Here is a 24492-nt window from a genome sequence, read left to right as displayed (position 1 = left end):
CAACCTAGACTCAGTATATTTCAGGAAACCATTGATTAGAAAGGTTTAAGATGCAGGAACAGCCGTAAACCAGTTTAGAAGCAACTTCAGAACTTAATATTGTTTTCTGATGCTCAAACTATATGAAGCTGGTCTACTGCAGCAAGTAGACACAGTGAGATTAAGTTTGTATCATTTCATTTGTTGACCCATTAATAGTATAAGTGGGCCTGTCATCCAATACATTGTATTTGCCCATTGTTTTTAAGCAGTGAGGATCTTTATGATAAAAAAAGAAAACAAATATTGTTTTTTTTTTTTTTTATTACATGTGTAATGACCTTGGCTGAACAACAAAAACATTTGTCATATTAAGACACATTTACTTGGGTTTTTTATATCAAATATTGTTACATGCCATTTAAATTATGCTTTATCACAATTTATATTTTATTAAAATACATTTTCCTCATTGTGACCCCCACAAATATTTGTTTTTTTCTGTCACATGACAAGGGTTGCTTTGTCCTGCGAATTGATTTTGGTTTTGCTTACGCTTGTAGTCCTTTATTCCCAGTAGAGCAGACTAGGAAGGGCGCATGTCTGATCTTTTGACCTTTAACTGTGTTAGGAGCTGCACAAACTGCCCCTACCTTCAGATTTAGAGTGTTAATCCACCTGAAAATTTAAACATTGACAGTAAGTAATTATTGGCTACAAACAGTTTCCACCTTCAGATTTACTGTAGTCTAGTCATATAAAAAGATTTTCAATTACAGTTCCAGAGATGATTTTGTGATTTATCTTATTAGTAAACAGATTAAAAAGCAAAAGATTAAATATGAGTTACATGTGTAAAGTATAATTTGGGGGGCGTGGCTTGCCTTGGTTGAAGATGGCAGCTTGAGCCTTTAGCTCCCCAGCACACTCACTATCATCCGCATCCATCCGCCCTTCTCGTTCACCATGGGCAAACAGAAACGACAGTCACAGTGCCAGGCGGCCCCGGAGATACCACCTGTACCATCGGGTCACTCGCTCCGCGATTATTTTCAGACTCCGGCGGCGCTCGATACACAGCCCCCTTCACCCACTATGGCGCCCTCCCCGGCCAGCACATCGGCATCGGACGACGCTCCCCACTCACTATCTCTGGGGGATGCTCCTCCGTCTGTGGGGGACCTACAAGCAATGTTTCGTTCTCTCCCCACCAAAGCGGATTTCAGCAATCTTATTGCTGAAGTGAAGCAGGCACTGCACGAGGAGATGACTGCCTTGCGAGCGGACATCGCAGGAGTTGAACACCGCACCTCTCAACTTGAGATATCACACACCCGTGTTTCACATCTGGTCACGGAGCTGTGGCAGACCACAACACTCCTGAGCGGCCTGACTACCGAACTCCTTCGAAATGTGGAAGACCTAGAAAATAGAGGTAGGCGTAACAATGTGAGGGTCCGGGGCCTACGGGAATCTGAGGGCCCCGAGGACCTAAGGGCACTACTTCAGCGTATATTTAACCATCTCCTCGGCCGTGCACCTGACACACCTATCCGCCTAGATAGGGCACACCGGGCTTTACGGCGACGTGGAGGACCTTCCGACCCCCCAGGGACGTTATATGCTGCTTTCAAGACTTTCTGTTAAAGGAGGAAATCATGGCGTGAGCGAGGAACTCCCGCACCTTTACGTTTGAAGGCCAGGTTTTGGCGCTCTACCAGGACCTATCCTCCATCACCCTACGTAACAGGCGCGTACTCCGACCGCTGACGTCACTGCTTCAAGACAGAGGTATACGATACCGTTGGGGGTTCCCTTTTCAGCTTATCATCACCCACGACGGCTCTACTCATATAGTGAAGAAGCATCGCGACGTGCTGGATGTAGCAGATGCCCTCGGGGTTCCCACGCCGAGAGTGGAAGATTGGTCGCTCATGCCGGCACTTCCTGCTCGAACCCCACGTGAGCCTCCGGCGCTTCGGCGCTCAAGACCGCACCGTGGAGACGCAGCGGCCGATGGCAGTCACCCCACACACTCTCGGGAGGAGTGATGCAATCTGGTTAACTCACGCGTTAGTGATGTTCCCAACTACACATATGCTCTCAGGGATTTATTTTTCTTTACTTGACTCGTAGTGAATATGTGCCTGTATGTATCTGTATGCACAAGTCTGTACGTATGTATATGCGTGTATATATCTATGGGTAACAATACCCCCTTCTTTTTTTTCTTCTATGCTTTCTCATGACTAATGCCGGTTCTTAAGCGTCATGAGCGGCTGAGGTGGTTTCGCTACTAAGGGCCATATACTTCCTGCACCTGTTTGCCTGTTTTTGTTTTTGTATATAGGGGTTCGCCCCCTGGTGGCTTCACTTTCATTGGCCATACATTCTCTGCACATGAACGCCTGTCCTCATGTTTCCTTGCTATTGTCTGTACCACCACGTATTGCTACCGAGCTATCTGTTACATTTGTTAACGCACAAAGTGGCTGTCTGATGTGGTGTGGACAGGAACTGCCGCTTGTGAAGGTTTGCCCTGTCTGGCTATCACCATGCGTGGCTGCGGCGTTTGCATGCTTACACACACACACACCCCTTTTGTTTTTTTTTTGTTTTTTTTGTTTTTTTCTCTATGCTTTCTCATGCCTAATTGCCTAATACCGGTTCTTAAGTGTCACGGGCGACTGAGGTGGTTTCGCTGCCAAGGGCCATATGCTTCCCGCACCTGACTGCCTGTTTTTGTATATAGAAGTTCGCCCCCGGCGAAGTTGGCCATATGTTCTCTGCACAGGACAGCCTTTACTTCCTTTTGTCTGTATAACCACGTATTGCTACCACGTTACCAGTTACTTTTGTTAATGCGCTCAGTTTCCGTCTGAAGTGGTGTGGACGGGTATTGTCGCTTGTGCAGGATTGCCCTGTCTGGCTACCATGCAGGGCTGCAGCGTTTGCATGCTTACACACGCATGCACCCCCCTTTTTTTTTTTTCCTTCTCTCTCATTCTACGACTTGATATACATGTTATGTTTATATTGCCATCTCGGCGCTGTTCACGCATGGATATTGTTTGCTTTATTACATGGGGGGGTTGGGGGGCTTGGGTTGTTTCTGTGGCTACACTTCACTTGTTTCATGGATGGTTTTACTGATAATTGTTCATAAATGTGAGTGTTGGCTGTGGAGTATTGTGGTTCGTTTTATTGCATCCCTTTTTTTTTCATTTTTCTTTTCATTGCTGTTTTGCTGCTGTCTTGGACGGGGCTTCCACGGCTCCCTTGCAGTTCGGATTTTTTTTTGGGCGACAGGCTCCGGACTTGTCCCGGTGTTCTAGGTCCTCGCTCATCCCGATATCTGCTGTACGGCGTTACGTCTGTTCCCTGTCTGTTGTCTCCTTCCCTTCCTGTTTCCTCTTCCCTATATAATCCCCTCCTAGCTCCTTTCCTCCCTCCGTCCCCCCCCTTTTTTTTTTTTTTTCTCTTTTCTCCCCTCTCTCGCTCTTTCTTTGCTCACACTTTTTCTCCCTGTTCCCCTCTCTCGCTTCTGTCCATCTTACCATGCTCCGCCCTGGCGCTCCCTTTCAGCCCGCGGACCTGGTGGTCCTGAGCCTCAATGTCCGTGGCCTTAATGTTCCAGAGAAAAGGTCCAGAGTGTTCAGATCACTTTGTCGGTCAACTCCGTCGGTGGTCTTATTGCAAGAGACTCATCTACGTGGGGCTGGAGCCCCATCTCTTCGCAGTCCAGATTTCCCCCAGGTCTTTACTAATTTTGCGGACTCTAAATCGCGGGGGACCGCCGTGTTACTCTCCAGGCATGTCCCTTTTCTCCTGTCGGCCTCTAGGGATTTGTTAAGGGCTCCATCTCTAATCAGGTTTACACTTTCGCCTCCATCTATCTCCCCAACAGGGGGCAATGTAAGGTGTTGTCCCGCATTCTCCGCTCCCTTATGGAGTTTAAACAAGGCATACTCATATTGGGTGGAGATTTTAATATGCCCCCGGAACCACGCTTAGACACTTCCCTGGGATCCTCTCGTACGCTACCCTCTCACATCAAACAATTTAATTCTATTCTTCGGCAATATAGATTGGTTGATTGCTGGAGGGCGTTTCACCCGGGTGACAAGGATTACACCTGCTTTTCTGCCCCGCACAGATCCTACTCCCGAATCAACCTTCTCCTAATGGAACACTATCATCTAAGCTTGGGAATCGGCTGCACCATTGGCGCTGCTGACGTCTCAGATCACTCCCCAGTTCTCTTGCGTCTCCGGGCTGACCATTATAGACCGACCTCCACCTCATCGCATCTCAATGAGTCCCTAGACGTAACTAGTGCTGCTGCGGAGCAGTTGCAATGCTTCTTTCAAGAAAACGCGGACTCGGGGGTGAACCACTCCACTACCTGGGAGGCACACAAGTGCACGATTCGGGGCCTCTTTATCAGTAAGGCCTCACACTGGAAAAAAGAGAGAACGCGAGAGATCTCGGATCTCACGCAGCGTATCGCGAGGGTGGAATCCATCCACAAAAGCACGTGTGATGAGCACAGGTGCTACTTGGAATTGACTGAGCTGCGACGTCGCCTGAGCACACTTCTCAATTATAATATTCAAAGATCATTTTTGCGCACACAGGCTGTTTTTTATGAGCATGGTAACAAATGCGGTCGCTTGCTAGCCAGGGCATTGCGAACTAAGCAACAATCGCTTTACGTCAGCAAAATTAAACTGCCTAGCGGCCTGATCTCTTGCTCTCCCATGGATATAGCCGATTCCTTCTGTAATTATTACCGTTCCTTGTACAACCTCCCGGCTGATGGTACGGGTGCTCATCGGAGCGCACTTATTAGCGGCTACTTGGAGACACACGTGCGCCGTAGGCTCACTGTGGCCCAATCGGAGGAACTCGACGAGGAAATCACCACAGAGGAATTGTGGGCAGCTATCAAATCTATGCCGACCGGAAAAGCTCCGGGACCGGATGGTCTCCCGCTTCGGTACTATCGATTATTTTGGCAGCAACTACAGGCCCCCCTCGTGGCTCTCCTCAACGCTGTGCGTCGAGGCGAGTCCTTTCATCCCCATTCACTAATGGCGACCATTACAGTGTTGCCCAAAGAGGGTAAGGATCCACTGTTATGCCAGAGTAATAGGCCCATTTCCCTGTTGAACACCGATCTCAAGCTCTTTGCGAAGGTCTTGTCTACCAGGCTTCAGCGGGTCCTGGGAGCTTTAATACACCCAGACCAGTCGGGCTTTATTGTGGGGCGGGAGGGGCGGGATGGGACTTTTCGGGCTTTGAACACCATCTATCATGCCCAGGCTTCTGGCCAGAGGCTTCTTCTCCTGTCTACTGACATGGAGAAGGCGTTCGATAGGGTCGCTTGGGACTTTATGTTCCAGACCCTCCGGACCATGGGATTTGGTGGCTTCTGGCTCCATTGTATAACCTCCCTATACTCTTCCCCGTCTGCGCGCATTCGGACTCCTTTCCGATTCGCAATGGAACGCGGCAGGGCTGTCCCCTCTCGCCCCTCCTGTTCGCCATCACCTTGGAGCTCTTCTTGCAGGCAATCAGGGACAACCGCAGCATTCACGGCCTGATGTGCTCTGGTCGTTCGCTTAAAGTCGCTGCGTATGTGGATGATTTGCTTTTCTCGGTGTCGCAGCCCATTGTTTCGCTCCCACATATACACGACGAACTGGGAACCTACGGTTCCCTCTCTAACTTCAGGGTCAACAGGGATAAGTCTGAGATCTTGGATGTCTCCCTGTCCTCCGCGGAGGTGCGGGCGCTTCAGGCCTCCTTCCCCAATCGGTGGTGCTCGGGACGCATTAAGTACCTGGGGGTCTGGTTACCAAAGGATCTCACCTCCGCTTATCGGGAAAATTTCCCCGGACTGCTACATCGGCTCAAAGGTGACTTGCAACGATGGGCTCTCCCTCATGTGTCGTGGCTTGGTCGGATAAACGTCATCAAGATGAATGTTCTCCCGAGGGTGCTGTACCTCTTTCAGTCCTTGCCGATTTGTGTCCCGAGGTCGCTCTTCTCTGAGCTCCGTACTCTTATCATTCGCTACGTATGAAGGGGGAGGCTCCCCAGATTGAGGTATTCAGTGCTCACGCGCCCAAAGGACAGGGGTGGTCTCTCCCTTCCTGATTTCTTTCGCTACTATTGCACTGCCCACTTGCTCCGACTACTTGAGTGGAGATTTCACCCTGCCCCTAAGATATGGATTGAGATGGAGAAGGCCTCTTTGCCATTTCCCTTGTCATCTGTCGTTGGGCTTCGTCCTGGTGCTCTCCGGCTCGCGCTTTGTTCGAACCCCTTTGTGCGTGCCTCCTTGGGAGTTTGGCGCCGGAGGCGGATTGGTGGGTCCGTCTCCTCTTTTCCGTCTCCGCTGACTCCCATAGCTGGTAACCCGGATTTTGTTCCGGGTCTGGAGAGAAGCTTCTTGGAGTCTCTAGGTCTGTCCCCCACTTTGAAGCTGTCTGAGGTCTGGGATGGGTCGGCCCCTATATGTTTCGAAAGGGCTTCTCCCACTGCTCCACGCTCCATGCTCCATGCTGCAGTGCTGCAGTGCTTCCGCTATAATCAGATTGCGCGCTATGTCACTTCACTTCCGTGTAAACATAATCTCAAGAGAGAGCTGACCCCTTTTGAACATCTCGCAGGGAGGGAGACTTTGCCCAGGGGTGGGATCTCCCTTATTTACCGCATTCTTCTGCTGCAGGACTCTTCGGTGTCCCCGTCGTTTATGGGATTCTGGGAATCTGCCCTTGGTGTCGTCCTCTCTGACCACCAGTGGGAGAAGATTTGTGTCTTGACGCACAAATGCTCCATCGCTTCCAGGGTCCAGGAGACTGCATACAAGCTCTTGACCCTGTGGTATCGTACCCCTGTGGCTGTTAGCAGGTTTTTGCCGGGAAGTGATCCGTCCTGCTGGAGGTGCGGCCTCGAACCTGGTACCTACCTGCATATTTGGTGGGAATGCGGCCGCTTGAAGTCCTACTGGGCGGGTGTTTTTCGCTGTCTGGGGGAGGTTGTGGGCGAATCAATAGCACCTTCCCCGACGCTGGGTCTCCTTCTTCACTCCGAGAGGTCCTTGGGTACCATGAAACGCTCAGTTATACAGCATCTTCTCAATGCGGCGCGTTGCCTGATCCCCCCTGTGCTAGAAACGCCCTGAGCCTCCCTCCCTAGGCCAATGGGTGTCCCGGGTAGAGGAAATACGAGTAATGGAGGAGTTGCTCCACCTGTCCTACGACAGGATGGGGGCTTACACGGGGACCTGGACATGCTGGATTACCTTCCAGTCCTCTGCGGTCTTGTCTGACCTCCTTCGGCTGTAACACCTTTGACTCGCCTTGGCCCTGACCTACTTGGACATTGCCATTCCTTCCACTAGGTGCTCTCTTCCTTTTTTTTTTTCCAGGCTTTCCCTCTCTCCCGCTGCCCTCTTTCCCCTCCTTCCTCCTCTTCCCATCTCCCTACCCTCTCTGTGCTGTGTTTGTGAGCCCCCCCTTCTAATGTGTATGTATGTATGTATGTATGTATGTATGTGTGCATATATATGTATGTATATGTATATGTGTATATATATGTGTGTATATTTGTATGTGTATATATGTATGTGTTGTGACAGAAAGCAGGGGATGATAATGGAAGGAGTTTATATATCCCCTTATATTTTGCAGGGTGGTTACCCACAATAGTTTTACTAGCCCCAGGGAGATGTTTTGTTAATAATGGAATTATTAATGTCTGTTATTATCTATGTGTTTTGGGTCCCTGGGGTGGAGCATTTGGAGAGTAGGGCGGGCCAGTGCTCCACTCCACAGTTTATGAGCAGCTGAAGACCAGCAGGTGGGAATCCAGTCCGGAGATTATCGGATACTCTCCTAGCACTCACCTGTATCCACTAATGAATGGGAGAGGCAGTTAAGTAGCCTCCTGGTCTCAGAGCAAAGGAGAGATCATTTGGCTCCCTGAGAGAGAGAGGGAGAGAGCTGCCAAAAATACTGACTGCTGCAATTATTGAATACAATCTGTTATTTTGTTGTTGGGAACGGATAAGCCGTCCAACTGTAGTTAGGTTGGAGAACCTTGTATTAGTTAGTGCTCACAAGAGCAAGGCTTTTTGTTTTGGTTTATTTATTTCCTGTAATGCCTGTGGTGTTAAAATAAAAACAGGCCCAGCCTTTTATTTTACCCTCCTTGTGTCTGAGACGTCTCTGCAGCCTGGTAGACGGTGTGTAAGTAAAGATTCCCGGACAGAGTACCAAAGTAAAGCGGTATTGTGTCACATATGGTGGAGATTGCGCGTAACACACGAACAAGTCGGTAAGGTGCAAAAGAGACTAAAGAAAATGGAGGATGTCATTAAAGCACTTATCCAGTGCACCACAGTGCAGCAAGAAACCAACAAAAGGGCAGCTGAGACTAATACCATACAGCAGGAGAATATCGCTGCGCTACAGCAACTGGTGCTAGCCCAAAAAGAAAACACAGAGGCTATGATCAGGCAAGCCGCATTAGCTCAAGCTGAAGCTCATCAAATGCTCAGAGAGGAGCAGCACAATGCCACTCGTGCCATGCAGCAAGAGATCCAGGTCCTATCTGAGAGGATTACCAGGGACACTGCAGAAGGACTGCAAGGTCCCAAGGTAATCAGGGCAAGTAACTATCTGCAAAAGATGGTGCCTACAGATGATGTTGAGGCCTACCTTATGGCATTTGAGCGAACAGCGGAGAGAGAAGGCTGGCCTGTGGCTGGCCCGTGTACATCTATATAGAAAGATATCACCCTATGGTAGATTTCTGTTTTATATGTTTCATGATATGGATGGATTGACACACACACCAAGGAGTTGACTCTGGAGGCTTTAAAGGTCATACACATTGTGAGTGTAACCATTGAAGTATAGCCCTGGGCTTCCATAATAGCGTTACTGTACTACACTATATTTTATCTTTTATCTGTTTCTATCGAGCTACACGAGATCGTGAATTTCAAGCGCCCCTTGACAGAAGTCTTGCCTGTGGCTGAATGGGCAAGCTTAATAGCACCGTTCCTAAGTGGAGAACCCCAAAAGGCATACTACGATCTGGAACCAGACCAAGCGAGGGATTACAACAAGCTAAAATTGGAGATCCTGGCACGTTTGGGAGTTACAGCAGCTATCCGCGCACAAAGATTCCACGCCTGGATGTACAGCTCAGGAAAAGCTGTTCGTTCACAGATGTTTGATTTGATACATCTCGCCAGAAAGTGGTTACAGCCGGAGGTCAATTCATCAAGCTACATAGTGGAGCAACTAGTGATGGACCGATTTTTGAGAGGTTTACCAGTTACTCTCCGCCGGTGGGTCAGTCAGAGCGACCCCCAGACAGCTGACCAGTTGGTTGCTTTAGTAGAGCGGTACATTGCAGCCGAGGAAGTCATCCAACATCCTGCAGCGGAGCGACCTCGAAACCTAAAAACCCCCAGCAAATATGGTAAGACTGCTCCTGGGAAAAGGGGGACTTTTGAAGAGCAAGTAGGCTCTTACAATTCCAGGGACATAACGCCAAGAGAAAGAGGTTTTTTTATGCAGGAAGAACCTACAAGAGACACTAGAATGATAAAATGTTTTAAATGTCGGGCATTTGGACATATAGCAAAAGACTGCCCTGATAATATTGAACCAATGGAATGTAACTTGGGTAATAATAGGGATGGTTATGCATTATATTCACGATCTGTGTGTTCGGCAAACAAAAGTGGTTGTGGAAAAAATCATCCATGGTGTACTGTAACGGTGGAAGGGAAAACAGTGCAGGCCTTACTAGACTCTGGAAGTATGGTAACTCTGCTTGATAAGTCTTTGGTTCCTGACATTTGTATTGATAACAGCAAAAAGGTAGATATCGCATGCATACATGGGGACATACATAATTATCCTACTACTATGGTACAGGTTGAGACGCATTGTGGCACAGTAGACTGTCAAGTTGGCCTGGTACCAAAATTAGCGCGCGACATGATAATCGGTAGAGATTTCCCACATTTTTTAGGATTGTGGAAGTCCTCTGAAAATAATGCATCTAGCTTATCGGATGACTTTCCTTTTGCAGACATATTGGTAGATGAGCTGAACAACAATGAGGAACCTGGAAATAAGCTGTCATGCCCCATTAAAACACTAGTGGGCGATAATCCAGAACAGCATGATTCTTTGAATAATCAGGAACAAGACATGGGGTTAATTGATTTAGAAGTTAGCCCAGGTAATTTTCATAGTGCACAGTGGTCAGATCCTACTCTATCAGTGGCTAGAAGCACTATTGCAGTAAGAAACGGAGCACCCACTGACCCAGGAAAACCACTTACCTATCCGTATTTTGAAATTGACAATGACTTATTATATCGAGTTGATAAAAAAGAGGCGACAAAACAGTTGTTGGTGCCACAAAGTTATAGGCGCACAGTGTTAAATCTCGCACATAGCCATGTCTTAGGGGGTCATCTAGGAGTGGACAAAACGAGAGAAAGGATACTCAGGAGATTCTATTGGCCAGGGGTGATTGCAGACATAACAAATTACTGTGCATCCTGTCCTGATTGTCAGCTCACTGCCCCATTTAAAGCATTCCGTAGTCCATTGGTGCCCTTACCCATCATTGAAACCCCATTTGAACGTATTGCGATGGACTTTGTTGGCCCGTTGGTGAAATCTGCGAGAGGACACCAATATATATTAGTAATATTGGATTACGCCACCCGATATCCCGAGGCGATACCTATGCGTACAACCTCTGCAAAGTCTATTGCCAAAGAATTGTGGATGATGTTTAGCAGGGTTGGGATCCCAAAAGAAATTTTGACAGACCAGGGAACACCATTCATGTCTAATGTCACTAAAGAGTTATGCAAGCTCCTTAACATAAAGCACCTGAAAACGTCTGTGTATCACCCACAAACAGATGGTTTGGTAGAGCGGTTTAACAAAACCTTAAAGGCAATGCTAAGGAGAGTAATTGATAAAGATGGGAAAAATTGGGATTTCTTGTTACCCTATTTAATGTTTGCCATTAGGGAAGTGCCTCAAGCCTCTACGGGTTTTTCACCATTTGAATTATTGTATGGTAGGCATCCCCGGGGGCTACTTGACATAGCTAAGGAAACTTGGGAACAAGAAGGTACTGCATATCGTAGTGTCATTTCCCACATAAACCAAATGCAGGAACGTATGGAGGCCATTATGCCCATAGTACGAGAGCACATGGAAAAGGCCCAACAGGATCAGAAGAATAGTTATAACAGGAACGCCAGGGTTCGGGTGTTTCAGCCTGGTGATAGAGTCCTAGTCCTTGTCCCCACCGTAGAAAATAAATTCCTAGCAACTTGGCATGGACCATATGAAATTATTGAAAGGGTAGGAGAAGTAAACTACAGGGTGAGACAGCCAGGCAGAAGGAGGCCTGAGCAAATTTATCATGTAAATCTACTTAAGCCATGGAAGGACAGGGAAGTCTTAGTTGCAGTGGAAGCCTCTACCTTTCCCCTAAAGGATAATGTTGAACCAGAGGTTAACATACCAGTAACCCTGTCCGTACACCAGACACGTGAGGTGAAGGAATTTATTAGATTAAATAAAGATGTGTTTTCTCCAAACCCAGGCAGAACAAATGTTATAAAACATGACATTATAACAGAACCAGGTAAAAGGATCTACCTCAAACCTTATAGAATACCTGAAGCTCGCAGGGAGGCAGTTAGGGCAGAAGTTAAAAAAATGCTACATCTTGGGGTAATTGAAGAGTCATGCAGTGATTGGAGTAGCCCTATTGTACTTGTACCAAAACCGGATGGTACAATAAGATTTTGTAATGATTACCGTAAATTGAATGCCATCTCAAAATTTGATTCATATCCCATGCCCAGAGTTGATGAGCTAGTAGAAAGACTGGGGAAAGCCCGTTACCTCACTACACTTGATTTAACCAAGGGATACTGGCAGGTTCCACTAACAGAGCGAGCGAAAGAAAAAACTGCTTTTTCTACCCCCGACGGTGTTTTTCAATATAAAGTTTTACCTTTTGGGTTACATGGGGCCCCTGCCACCTTTCAAAGGATGATGGACAGGATATTGAAACCACATATGCGTTATGCAGCTGCATATTTGGATGACGTAGTCATACATAGTGAAGACTGGGAATCTCACCTTCCAAAAGTGCAAGCCGTGTTAAATTCAATTCGAGATGCTGGGTTGACGGCTAACCCAAGTAAATGTACAATTGGCCTAGAGGAAGCCAAATACTTGGGGTATTCTATTGGAAGGGGTTTAGTGAAACCTCAGCAGGCAAAAATAGAAGCCATACGCGATTGGCCACAACCTGCCACTAAGAAACAGGTGAGAACATTCCTTGGTCTAATCGGTTATTACCGGAGGTTCATCTCTGAATTTGCTACAATTGCAAGTCCTTTAATTGACCTGACAAAAGCAAAAGCCCCGGTGTTGGTAAAATGGTCCCCAGAAACTGAGAAAGCATTCAAAAAGTTGAAAGAAATCATCTGTACCCAACCAGTGTTAGTAACCCCTGACTTCTCCAAAGAATTCATTTTGCAGACAGATGCATCTGATGTTGGACTGGGGGCAGTCCTTTCTCAGGAAAGCCGAGGGGAAGAGCACCCGATCTTGTACATAAGCAGGAAGCTTAACCCACACGAAAGGAATTACTCTATTGTAGAGAAAGAGTGCCTTGCTATAAAGTGGGCGGTAGATCATCTTAAATATTACCTGCTAGGGAGGAAGTTTAGACTGGTAACTGACCATGCACCACTTACATGGATGTGCCAGAACAAAGAGAAAAACAGTAGAGTAACACGCTGGTTTCTGAGTTTGCAACCCTATCACTTTTCAGTAGAACACAGGGCTGGATGCAAACAGGGGAATGCTGATGGGCTCTCAAGAATGCACTCACTGATGTCTATGGTCGCTCACCCCATCAGGTCTGAGCTGGGGGGGAGGATGTGTGACAGAAAGCAGGGGATGATAATGGAAGGAGTTTATATATCCCCTTATATTTTGCAGGGTGGTTACCCACAATAGTTTTACTAGCCCCAGGGAGATGTTTTGTTAATAATGGAATTATTAATGTCTGTTATTATCTATGTGTTTTGGGTCCCTGGGGTGGAGCATTTGGAGAGTAGGGCGGGCCAGTGCTCCACTCCACAGTTTATGAGCAGCTGAAGACCAGCAGGTGGGAATCCAGTCCGGAGATTATCGGATACTCTCCTAGCACTCACCTGTATCCACTAATGAATGGGAGAGGCAGTTAAGTAGCCTCCTGGTCTCAGAGCAAAGGAGAGATCATTTGGCTCCCTGAGAGAGAGAGGGAGAGAGCTGCCAAAAATACTGACTGCTGCAATTATTGAATACAATCTGTTATTTTGTTGTTGGGAACGGATAAGCCGTCCAACTGTAGTTAGGTTGGAGAACCTTGTATTAGTTAGTGCTCACAAGAGCAAGGCTTTTTGTTTTGGTTTATTTATTTCCTGTAATGCCTGTGGTGTTAAAATAAAAACAGGCCCAGCCTTTTATTTTACCCTCCTTGTGTCTGAGACGTCTCTGCAGCCTGGTAGACGGCGTGTAAGTAAAGATTCCCGGACAGAGTACCAAAGTAAAGCGGTATTGTGTCACAGTGTGTATATAATTATTTTTTTTTTATATATATATCCTCTCACTCTTCGCTGGAGCTTGATTCCTTTACATATTAACCACAATGCTTTACACCATGCTCATTCTTGGTTTATTCTGGCAGTACAGAGCGGTGTCTGTGCTCCAGTGTGTACTTCAAGCATTTTTTTTTTTATTTTTTTTTTTTATTTTTTTTTTGTACCTATTCTGGTCTATTTCATTTTATTTTCTGTTATAGTCACCGTTTGTTTTACCTCTCCCAAACTTATTTGTTTGATGTTTCTATGTCTTTGAAAACAATAAAATATGATTTACCTAAAGTATAATTTGGTGCATCAGCAACAGTGGCTTCACTAGGAAGGTGCGGCAGGTATGGACCACTTATTTGTCTTAGGGATGTGCAGCCTCTGGGGCTCTGCCTAAGGTGCTGTCTGGAGAGATCAAATGATATGCCCTCACCATCCCTCTCTCTGCATGGGCAGGCAGGCAGCTGGACACCGGTGTCCCCCACTTTGTCAGCTCTTTCCAAAGGTAATCCCTAACTAAAGGGATGGGAGGTCTGTTCATAGAAACCACTGCTTCACTGCTCCCTTGCAATGCCTGTCACTATTTTTGCTGAGTGCCAAGATATGAGGTCATATCCCAGCACTCAACAATGAAGCAACAATGGTGAGACAGAGGTCTGTATTAACAGATCTTGAGCTCTCCCCACTGTCTTGATAAAGGTAAGAGATAAAGAAAATTATATGAGGAGAGATGGGAAGATAATGAGAAAGAAGAAAGATATGGAAGTAGGGAGAAATATAACAAGAAAGGGGAGAAATAATGAGGAAGACGGATGGGACAAAGGGGAGAGATAAAGAGAAAGAAGAGAGATGAAAAAGAGAAAGGAGTGAGATAATGAAATATGAGGAGAGAGGTGAGATGGCGATGGAGAAAAGGGAGAGATAAAACAATGTGAGATCATGAAAATAGGCAGAGACATTGAGACAAGAGGCAGATATGGAGAAAGGGGAGAGATAAAGAAAAGGGGAGGTGAGATAAAAACGAAAAGGGAAAGATTAAAGAGAAAGGCAGTTTAGGTAGAAAAGGGAGACAGAAGTAAGTGGAGAGATGAAAAGAAATGCAAAAGATAAAAAGTTAAATAGAAAGAGGAGAGATAAAAACGGGAGAGAAAGAAGATAGATGAAGAGAATTGGGAAAGATAAAGAAGATAGTGTAAGGGTACCAGTGAATCAGGACAGAGGCAAAAAGGTACTGGTGAAAATGTTTATTAAAATAAAATAAATAAGAATCCAAAACAAGAGAAGCAGATGGTCGTGGATCAAGCCAAGGTCAGGAGCCAGAACGGGTAGTCACACGAGCCAAGGTCAGGAGTCCAGAAATCCACGTAGTCCAAAATCAAGCAGGAATTGGCACCAGAATAGGAGTCAGGCAGGCCGGGTCAAACACAAGAATCAAACACTGGAAGCACGTACTCATGGGTCTGGAACCCATGCAGACCAGAAGAAGAGACCACCAGATGACGAGAACAGTGCTTAGCAGACTGACCTCCTCCAAGAAAGGAATCAGGAACAAAGGTTATAGGGACAAGACACCCCTCTGTAATCAGGGTAACAGAATAGGGATGAGGAAGCCGACTCTTGCAGACTCACGTCCACAAACATGTATGCATCATAACCGGCAGGAAGAGCTGACAAAACACCGGAACCAGCATAGCACAGAAGCAGATGAGCTGAAAGCGCTGCAGTCTCCGCTCTGCAAACTCCTGGCCTTTTGCCTGCGGCCATATGTCACGGGACTGGGTCCATACAGACAACTGTAAAGATCCAGAACAAAGCAGAACTAAACTTGGCTGGATGTGGAAATCCGAACAAAACTTGGAGATATCCTGCAGGCACCCTGGACAGTGGCGTCGGCAGGGTGGGGCCCCCCTACATCATTTTGTAATAGGCCGCCCTAAATCCGGGCCGGTGGGCCGGACGGATGGCAGACGAGCATTCAACGCAGCCGCAAAGTTCAAAACTAAGCGGCTGCGAGAAGGTTTGAATGCGGCCATCGTGCCAGTAGCGTAGGCAGGGGGGGGGCGGTCCGCCCCGGCTGCCGCTCATCTGAGGGGTGCCACCACGCCTCCAGAAAAGATGGGCGCGGCAACTGGGGCTTGATGTCAAATCCCGGCACACAACACTGAAGCCACGCCCACCAAGCCAGGATCCAGAAGAAGAAGAAGAGGAAGAACGAAGGAGGAAAAGTGACAGTGACAGAGGAAAGGTAGGACAAGATTCAGGGAGAGTGGATTAGTGAGTGTGTGAGAGTGATGGGTGTTATGCTGAATGTTTGTGAATGAAGGTTTCAGATAGCATGGATGTGTAAGTGTGGGGGGGGGCAGCATGGTATAGGGAGGCTGTAATCACATTCCTTTCATGCCCAGATTCCAGCATGTAGTGGCTGCCTAGGCATGATAGGAGTGTGAATGCTGTCAGCAATTATTTTTTTGGTCCAACTTTGGTGTGTTAACACTTTAATTGGATGGAATAATTCAATAACAGTATTTATATTATATATATATATATATATGTATAATTGCAAACGGCAATCACACTCCTATCATGCTAAGTCAGCCAGCACATGCTAGAACCTGAGCATGATAGGATTGTGATTGTTGTTTTATATATATATATATATATATTGTTATTGATTTTTTTGTCTAATTTTGGTGTTACTTTTAATAAAGTATTTTAAAGTTTTGTTTTTTTGTTGTTGTTTTTTTTCCGGTTTTGGCCAAGTGAATGCTGAATTTTCAGTTTCAGTCCAGAATTTTCATTTCGGTGCATCCCTACTATATACTATGCCAGTCACTAAAGTGGTAAGCCTACCCCACATCAATGTTTGGCTTACTATATAGAGATAGGGGTTGTACTGCAGTATTGTCAGTGTCTGGCACAATGTATAGGCACACATTGACGGTGGTACCGCATAATCCCTAAGTATATAATGATAACAATTATGCTGTACCCCTGTCAATGTTTGCCTAACCATAGAAACTATGCACTTTTAAAGTGTGTGTGTGTGGGGGGGTGCCACATACAGGATCTGCCACAGGTGCCAAATACTCTAGGTACACCCCTGCATCGTGCATGGCTGTGCTCTTCGTCCCACGTCTTAAAAGGGGTGGGATGAAGAGCTGAGGCACGGCCGTTGGGCGGTGCGTGCACGCCGGCCGCTTTAATTTCATTAGGCACTGGTGGAGTGACTGCCGCACGGCGGCCCCTTTCATTGTCACTCGCAGCCGCTTTGATGGCGCAATGGGCCAGTTGACTTAGGCTGCCCTGGACGCGGAGGAGAGAGAGAGGCACCGAGCGGTCGCTGATGAATACGTTTTCAGCAACCGTTTGGCGCCTCTCACTGTTCCACGCGAGGCCTCTGCCTTGGTCGCGGTGCCGGCATTTCAAGCTGAGCGCCAGAATATGATGTCATATCCGGCGCTCAGCAGTGAAGCCGCGCACATTGCGGCAGAAGAGGGAGACGGAGGCCTCACAATCCCACTGCTGGACTTCTACAAGGTAAGTGAACTTCAAAGGGGGGAGAGGGTAAAAAGTTAGGAGGGGTAGATAGGGAGTGAGAAGAGGTAGATAGGGAGTGAGAAGAGGTAGATAGGTAACCCATTTTCCATTTGCGACACTTCTAGACAGACATGCACGACTGGATCCTTTCTGTGCCCCATTGTGGGGGACTTTCTATGTACCGGTATTCATTTTCTGTAAATGTGTTCTGGACAGGGTTGGATGGTGCACATTGAACATGTCGGTCATACTTGTCCTCTGTGCTGTAATGACCCTCCAGTGCTAGTTACTGACCTTCTTTATCTAGTGTTTGTGTAGTTGCTTTCTTGGATTACAACAACTGCATTTAAATATTGGTTTACTCCACTCCATTTTTGCTGAAGCAAGTACAATATATGTATCACTAGAGCAGAAGTTGATATTAGTGCCCCTTAGTGCAGGTCATACAAACTCTAAATTCTAAGAAGTAAACTCTAAATTCCCTAGATAAGGAGGGAGAGGGGGTAGATAGGGTGGGAGGGAGAGGGGGTAGATAGGGTGGGAGGGAGAGGGGGTAGATAGGGTGGGAGGGGGTAGATAGGGTGGGAGGGAGAGAAGGGAGGGTGGCAAGAATATTGAAATAAAGAGTCAGAATGAGAGAGAGAATGAATGGATTAATGTGTGGGTGCATTAATGAATATTTGCAAATAATTTGTGTGAAAGAATAAGTGATTGAATGAAAGTGAATTAGTGAGTGACTGTAAAAGTGTTTGTGTGAATCATAGGTGTATTATTGATTTGTCAAAAAAGCAAAGATGGTATAAGCAGGGTGTTTAAGCACTGGGGACAAAGATGGCACAGGTAGTTTGTTTATGGGACAAACATGGCGTACGTTCAGCTGTTTGGGGACAATGTTGACTCATGCTGGGCTGTTTGGCGACAAAAATGTCACATCCTATGTATGTGTAATATAGGTGCTGGTCAGGTTCTATGTGGGCAATGTGGATGCCAGGGTTGGCTTTAGGGTGTGCGACCAGTGATCTATGCCTGTAATTTAGGGTGGTTTATACCTTTTAATGCAGAGTTTATATGTAATTTCCAATTGATATATACCTGCAAAGCTGGGTTTTGTGTTATTCTGTATCGGCTATGTTTCTACACATTATTTATGTTTGCCTGCAAATATAGGATTTGTATGTCTTATTCAGTTGATCAATACCTGGAGTGCTGTTTCCATGTGTTGCTTATTTGATCTATACCTTCAGTGCTGAGTGTACATGTGATTTCCAGTTGATCTATACCTGCAATGCTAGGTTTGTGTGTTCTGTTGGTTTATACCTGCAATGCTATGTTTCCATACATTATTTATGTATACCTGCAAATACAAGTTTTTTTTTATCTTATTCAGTTGCATGTGCTGTTTCCATGTGTTGTTTATTTGATCTATACCTGAACTACAGGGTGTAAGTAAAAGAGCGGTATGGTTTAGTGAACGAGGGGACAAAGGAGAGTGAGAGTCAGTCCTGCACCGAGAGGTCCTCTACAGGGGAGAGGACCTCTCGGTGCAGGACTGACTCTCACAGTCTTCCCCTGATCTGCAGTCAGTGTGGCAAATATTTTTTTTGGTGTGGTAGTGGAGGGAGTGATTGCATGCAAGGGGACATTGAGCGGGGCCCAAGGAAATGCTTGGGTAGGGTCAAATTTTTTCACTATAAAATATATTGGCAACAGGGTCAAATATTTATATATGTTTTGGCAGCAGGGGCTAATATTTATTTATATATTGGCAGCAGGGTCTAATATTAATATATATCAGCAGCAGGTGATAATATATATTGGCAGCAGGAGCTAATATTCACATATATTGGCAGCAGGAGCTAATATTAACATATATTGGCAGCAGGGTCTAGTATAAATATTCATATTGGCAGCAGGGGCTAATATTAATATATATTGGCTGCAGGCAGGGCCGGCTTTAGGGGTGTGCGACCTGTGCGGCCGCACAGGGCGCCATGGCAACAGGGGCGCCGTCCGGGACTTAAATTATAACATTGTTTGTTTTTTTTGTAACTTTATTTAACATACTCCATGTTAAATAATTTTTTTTTTTTACCCCTTCAGGTCCGGGACTTACCTGGTACTTCCTGGTTACAGGTCACCGGTAGACCTGGACGTACCAGGTACGTCATCCCCAAAAACCGCCCCCAAATCGCCACAATCGTGGTGATCCCGGGGGCACTGCTGCTGCTGTCTGCCCAGGAGTAGACCAGCACAGCCTCTCTAAGCCCACCCCCAAGCCTACAATCACTTCGACGGAGTGATTCTGTAGGGTGAAACTGTGATTGCAGAAAAACCTGCAATCGCGTTTTCAGCTGCCACAGGCAGCTTCAGGGAAGGGGGTGGTGTGTTGATTGGGTCCCCACACAAGGGTGGGGACCTGACACAACACCCCCCTGCTGCCTGATCGCTCCATGAGAGCGTCAGTGCAGCGTTAACCCCTTCAATGCGACCGTGGCATTGAAGGGGTTAATTCCCATTTTTTATGGGGCTCTGCTGCTGGTGGTCTGCCCAGGCAGTTGCACATATTCTATACAAAATATAATATGAAATCTAAAGCAACATTGCAACATATGCAAAAAAACACTGTCCCACATAGAAGACTTATAAATAAACTGCAATCTCTGAGTTTAGATCCCAATGTTATTGAATGGATTAGGCAGCGGCTGTAGCATATTCGGAGCAAGGTCTTGTTACCAGTGGGATACCTCAGGGATCTGTACTTGGACCCATTCTCTTTAATATTTTTATTAGCGATATTGCAGAAGGATATTGGTAAGGTATGTCTTCTTGCTGATGACACAAAAATTTGCAACAGGGTTGTTGTTCCTGGAGGGATAAGCCAAATGGCAAATGATTTAGGTAAACTGGAAATATGGTCAGAGCCGGGCAACTGGAATTTAATATGGATAAATGCAAAGTAATGCATCTAGGGCATAAAAACCCAAGGGTAGACTATAGAATATTTGATACTGTCCTAACCTCAATTGGTGAGGAAAGGGATTTAGGGCAGTGGTGGGATTCAGATGGTTCGCGTGAAACGTTTCTTAATTACCCTATTATAGGCCGCACTTTCCCCCCACTTAAAGTGGTTGTGCAGCCTATAATTGGGTTTAGGATCCAGATCCCCCGCGGCGCTGCAGGGGACTTGGATCCTCCTTTCCGGCAGCAGCGGATATCTGTGCGATGCAGACAACCCCGCTGCTGCCGGCGGCTCTGCCCACCCTCCTCACTGAACGGGGCTGTCACCGCCCACGAAGGTCACTGAGTCGCGCTGGCCAGCTGTTTCAATTCTATTTTGGATCAACGGGGACGGCTTCCTAAAATGCCACCCGTGTCGATTCGAAATAGAAGTGAGTCAGCCGGCGCCACTCAATAACTTTCGTGGGCGGCACCAGCGATGCTCAATGACCTTTGTGAGGAGGATGGGTGGAGCCGCCGGCATCAGCAGCGGGGTTGTCTGCATCACACAGATGTTTGACAGCGGGAATCCAACGTGCACATCGGGGTCTTCAGTCAGGCAAAGTCAAACTCTGTGCCCAATTTCCTATAGGCATCTTTGTCACTAAATAGCTTCCCATAGTCCCATGTTTAGTGACAATGATGCCTATGGGGAAACTGGGGGCAGAGTTTGCCTTTGTCCCCAGTTTTCTATAGGCATCTTTGTCACTAAATTGCTTCCCATAGTCCCATGTTTAGTGACAAAGATGCCTATGGGAAACTGGGGGCAAAGGCAAATTCTGTCCCCGGTTTCCCGTAGGCATCTTTGTCACTAAACATGGGACTATGGGAAGCTATTTAGTGACAAAGATGCCTATGGGAAGCTGGGGACAGAGTTAATTAATGGGATTAATTAATGGTAATTAAAAGTATGTACTGGTGCTTTTTAGATGATTGCTTGAGATTTTTTTAATGTGACAAATGCAATTGATAAAACATCAAAAGGAGGCATCATAGATTTGTAAAAAAAAAAAAAAAAATACTTTTTGAAAAAAAGGTGAAAACGGCATATACCAATTTGAGTCAAATTGTTTCTTGCAGTTTTCACCTTGTTTTCAAGAATTCAAGATTTATAAAAATGTTTAGTGGCTTTTTGTTTTATTAATAGCATTTGTCACATAAACAATTCACAATCAATTATCTAAAAAGCACCAGTGCATACTTTTTCCAGACTTCTAGTGAACACTTTGATTAACTGCTATATTATATATATATATATGCTAAACAGCTTGAAATTGTTCAACGTGCATTTTTTACAGTAGATTTTACTTATTTATGTGTGACTGTCTGAGTCTCTGTGTGCGTGTGTAAGAGAGACTGCCTGAGTCACTGTGTGCGCGTGTAAGAGAGACTGCCTGAGTCTCTGTGTGTGTGTGTGAGAGAGACTGCCTGAGTCTCTGTGTGTGTGTGAGAGAGAGACTGCCTGAGTCTCTGTGTGCATGTGTGAGAGAGACTGTCTGAGTCTCTGTGTGCGTGTGTGTGAGAGAGAGAGAGACTGCCTGAATCTGTGTGCGTCTGTGAGAGACAGTGAGTCTGTGTGTAAGAGACTGTGAGTCTGTGTGTGAGTGTATGAGAGACTGCCTGAGTCTCTTTGTGTGCGAGAGAGACTGCCTGAGTCTGTGTGTGTGTGTGTGCGAGAGAGAGACTGCCTGAGTCTTGTGTGCATGTGTGAGAGACTGCCTGAGTCTGCGTGTGCTTGTGTGTGTGAGAGAGAGAGAGAGAGAGAGAGAAAGACTGTCTGAGTCTCTGTGTGCATGTGTGAGAGAGAGAGAGACTGCTTGAGTCTTGTGTGCATGTGTGAGAGACTGCCTGAGTCTGCGTGTGCGTGTGTTTGAGAGACTGCCTGAGTCTCTGTTTGCGTGTGTGAGAGAGGCTGCCTGAGTCTCTGTGTGCGTGTGTGAGAGAGACTGCCTGAGTCTCTGTGTGCGTGTGTGAGAGAGACTGCCTGAATCTGTGTGCGTCTGTGAGAGACTGTGAGTCTGTGTGCGTCTGTGAGAGACTGTGAGAGACTGTGAGTCTGTGTGTGAGAGACTGTGAGTCTGTGTGTGAGTGTATGAGAGACTGCCTGAGTCTCTTTGTGTGTGAGAGAGACTGCCTGAGTCTGTGTGTGCGAGAGAGAGACTGCCTGAGTCTCTGTGTGCATGTGTGAGAGACTGCCTGAGTCTGTGTGTGCTTGTGTGAGAGAGAGAGAGAGACTGCCTGAGTCTCTGTGTGCATGTGTGAGAGAGAGACTGCCTGAGTCTCTGTGTGCGTGTGTGAGAGAGAGAGAGACTGCCTGAGTCTCTGTGTGCGTGTGTGAGAGAGACTGCTTGAGTCTCTGTGTGTGTGTGTGTGTGTGAGAGAGAGAGAGAGAGACTGCCTGAATCTGTGTGTGTCTGTAAGAGACTGTGATTCTGTGTGTGTGTGTGTGAGACTGCCATGAGTCTGTGTGTATGTGAGACTGCCTGTGTGAGTGTGCGAGAGACTGCCTGTGTGAGTGTGCGAGAGACTGCCTGTGTGAGTGTACGAGAGACTGCCTGAGTCTCTTTGTCTGTGAGAGAGACTGCCTGAGTCTGTGTGTGTGTGAGTGAGAGAGATAGAGACTGCCCGAGTCTGTGTGTGTGCGAGAGAGAGACTGCCTGAGTCTGTGTGCATGTGTGAGAGACTGCCTGAGTCTGTGTGTGTGTGTGTGAGAGGTTTTCATTTTTTATTACGAAATCTCGGAAGTGGTTACTAAAAAAAATTGAATCCCACCACTGGGAAATGCTTGGTTGTAAAGGGAGAGGTATTAGCAGTAGAAAGAGGGAATTGCTCATGCTGCTCTACAAGAGCACTGGTGAGACTTCACTTGGAGTTCACTTGAGTAGTGGAGACTGTATCTCCACAATTATATAGAGATATGTTGGCGAACGTTCAGAGAAAGGCTACTAAAATGGTTCATGGATTACAGGATTAAAAAAAAAATAAAAAAAAAAATAACTTACTAGGAAAGTTTAAAGGATCTTAACGTATATAGCCTGGAAGAAAGATGTGACAGGGGGGATATGATAGAAACATTTAAATACTTAAAGGGAATCAACAAGATAAAGGAAGAGAGTTTATTTAAAAGGAGGAATACTACCACAACAAGAGGACTAGAGAGCTAGAGAGGCAAATGTTTAAAAGTAACAACAGGAAATATTACTTTACTGAAAGGGTAGTGGATGCATGGAATAGCATTCCAGCAGAAGTGATAGATGTTAATACAGTGAAGACATTTAAGCAAGCATGGGATAGGCATAAGGCTAGGCTAGATATTGGATGAGGCAAGGGACTAAGGAAAGTATTCAGAGGTCGGTCAGATTGGATGGGCCAAATGGTTCTTATCTGTTTCTGTGTTTCTATGTAGATCCCTTGCAAAGGCAAATAGTAGGTCCAGCAAGGAACTTTAAATAGTGGATGGAATTCCAAAGACAGGCTCACTACCTGCTGGAGTTCAATAATGGAGGCAAAAAATGTCAGCTTTAGCAGCCATCTTCGATGATACAACAGTTCAAGAAGAGGGTAACACCTGCTTGTTGGAAGTGCGAACAACATAGCTTCTTACACCTAGAAAGGTGAGTGAGGAGATCATGGGACAATGCTTTCAGTTGCCCCTTTTGGCTGCCACACTTTTCTCATGCTCCTGACCGCTACAGGAAGTATGTTAATTTTAACCTCCTTACCTTTAAAATTTACCACAAATATTCAAGGACCAATTTGGACTCCACATTTCACATTTACCAAGTTTTAACGGATGGTATTACTACCCCTCCCGTTGTTAATTAAGTTTTCAATATGATCATTCATTCAGTAATGCTCAGATTCAATTTCCCAGTTCCTAACGCTCAGAAAACTTATGAAAGAAGAAAATATTCTGCACTGAAGCATATTGGTTTTAAAATGCCGTAATCTGACCTGCATGCATGCTGTTTTATCTATCAGAATGGGCCAGACCCCAGCTTCAGAACCTGGTCAAACACTGCTCATTAAAAAGAGTTGCATGTAACTTCAAATGTGGATCTAAGTGAACTGATGGGCACTTGTGAAGAACCCAGCTCTTTCGTCCAACTCTACAACAAAACCATGAGAGACATCCTAGAGAGTATAGCACCTTGGTATTATCAAACCAAGGTGCTTTGTTGTACACCTGCATGTTGCATGTGTACAACAATGCACCTTGGTTTGATAATACAGATATGAAGAGAGCAGTTTGTACACTTGAAAGAAGG

The 24492-nt window shown here is 46.1% G+C and overlaps 1 protein-coding gene across 1 annotated transcript in view; it reads right to left on the bottom strand.

The window, feature by feature from the left end:
• Positions 1–285: 285 nt before the first annotated feature.
• Positions 286–24492, bottom strand: part of CHADL (chondroadherin like) — an 88544-nt gene continuing 64337 nt past the window's right edge. The window contains exon 5 of the mRNA XM_053469059.1: positions 286–657. Within this exon, the coding sequence (XP_053325034.1) occupies positions 531–657 (127 nt within the window). The 3' untranslated portion in view covers positions 286–530. The remainder of the gene's footprint in view (positions 658–24492) is intronic.

Source organism: Spea bombifrons, chromosome 6, assembly GCF_027358695.1.
Source record: "Spea bombifrons isolate aSpeBom1 chromosome 6, aSpeBom1.2.pri, whole genome shotgun sequence".
Lineage (NCBI taxonomy): Eukaryota > Metazoa > Chordata > Amphibia > Anura > Pelobatidae > Spea > Spea bombifrons.
This window is presented reverse-complemented; position numbering and strand designations above follow the sequence as displayed.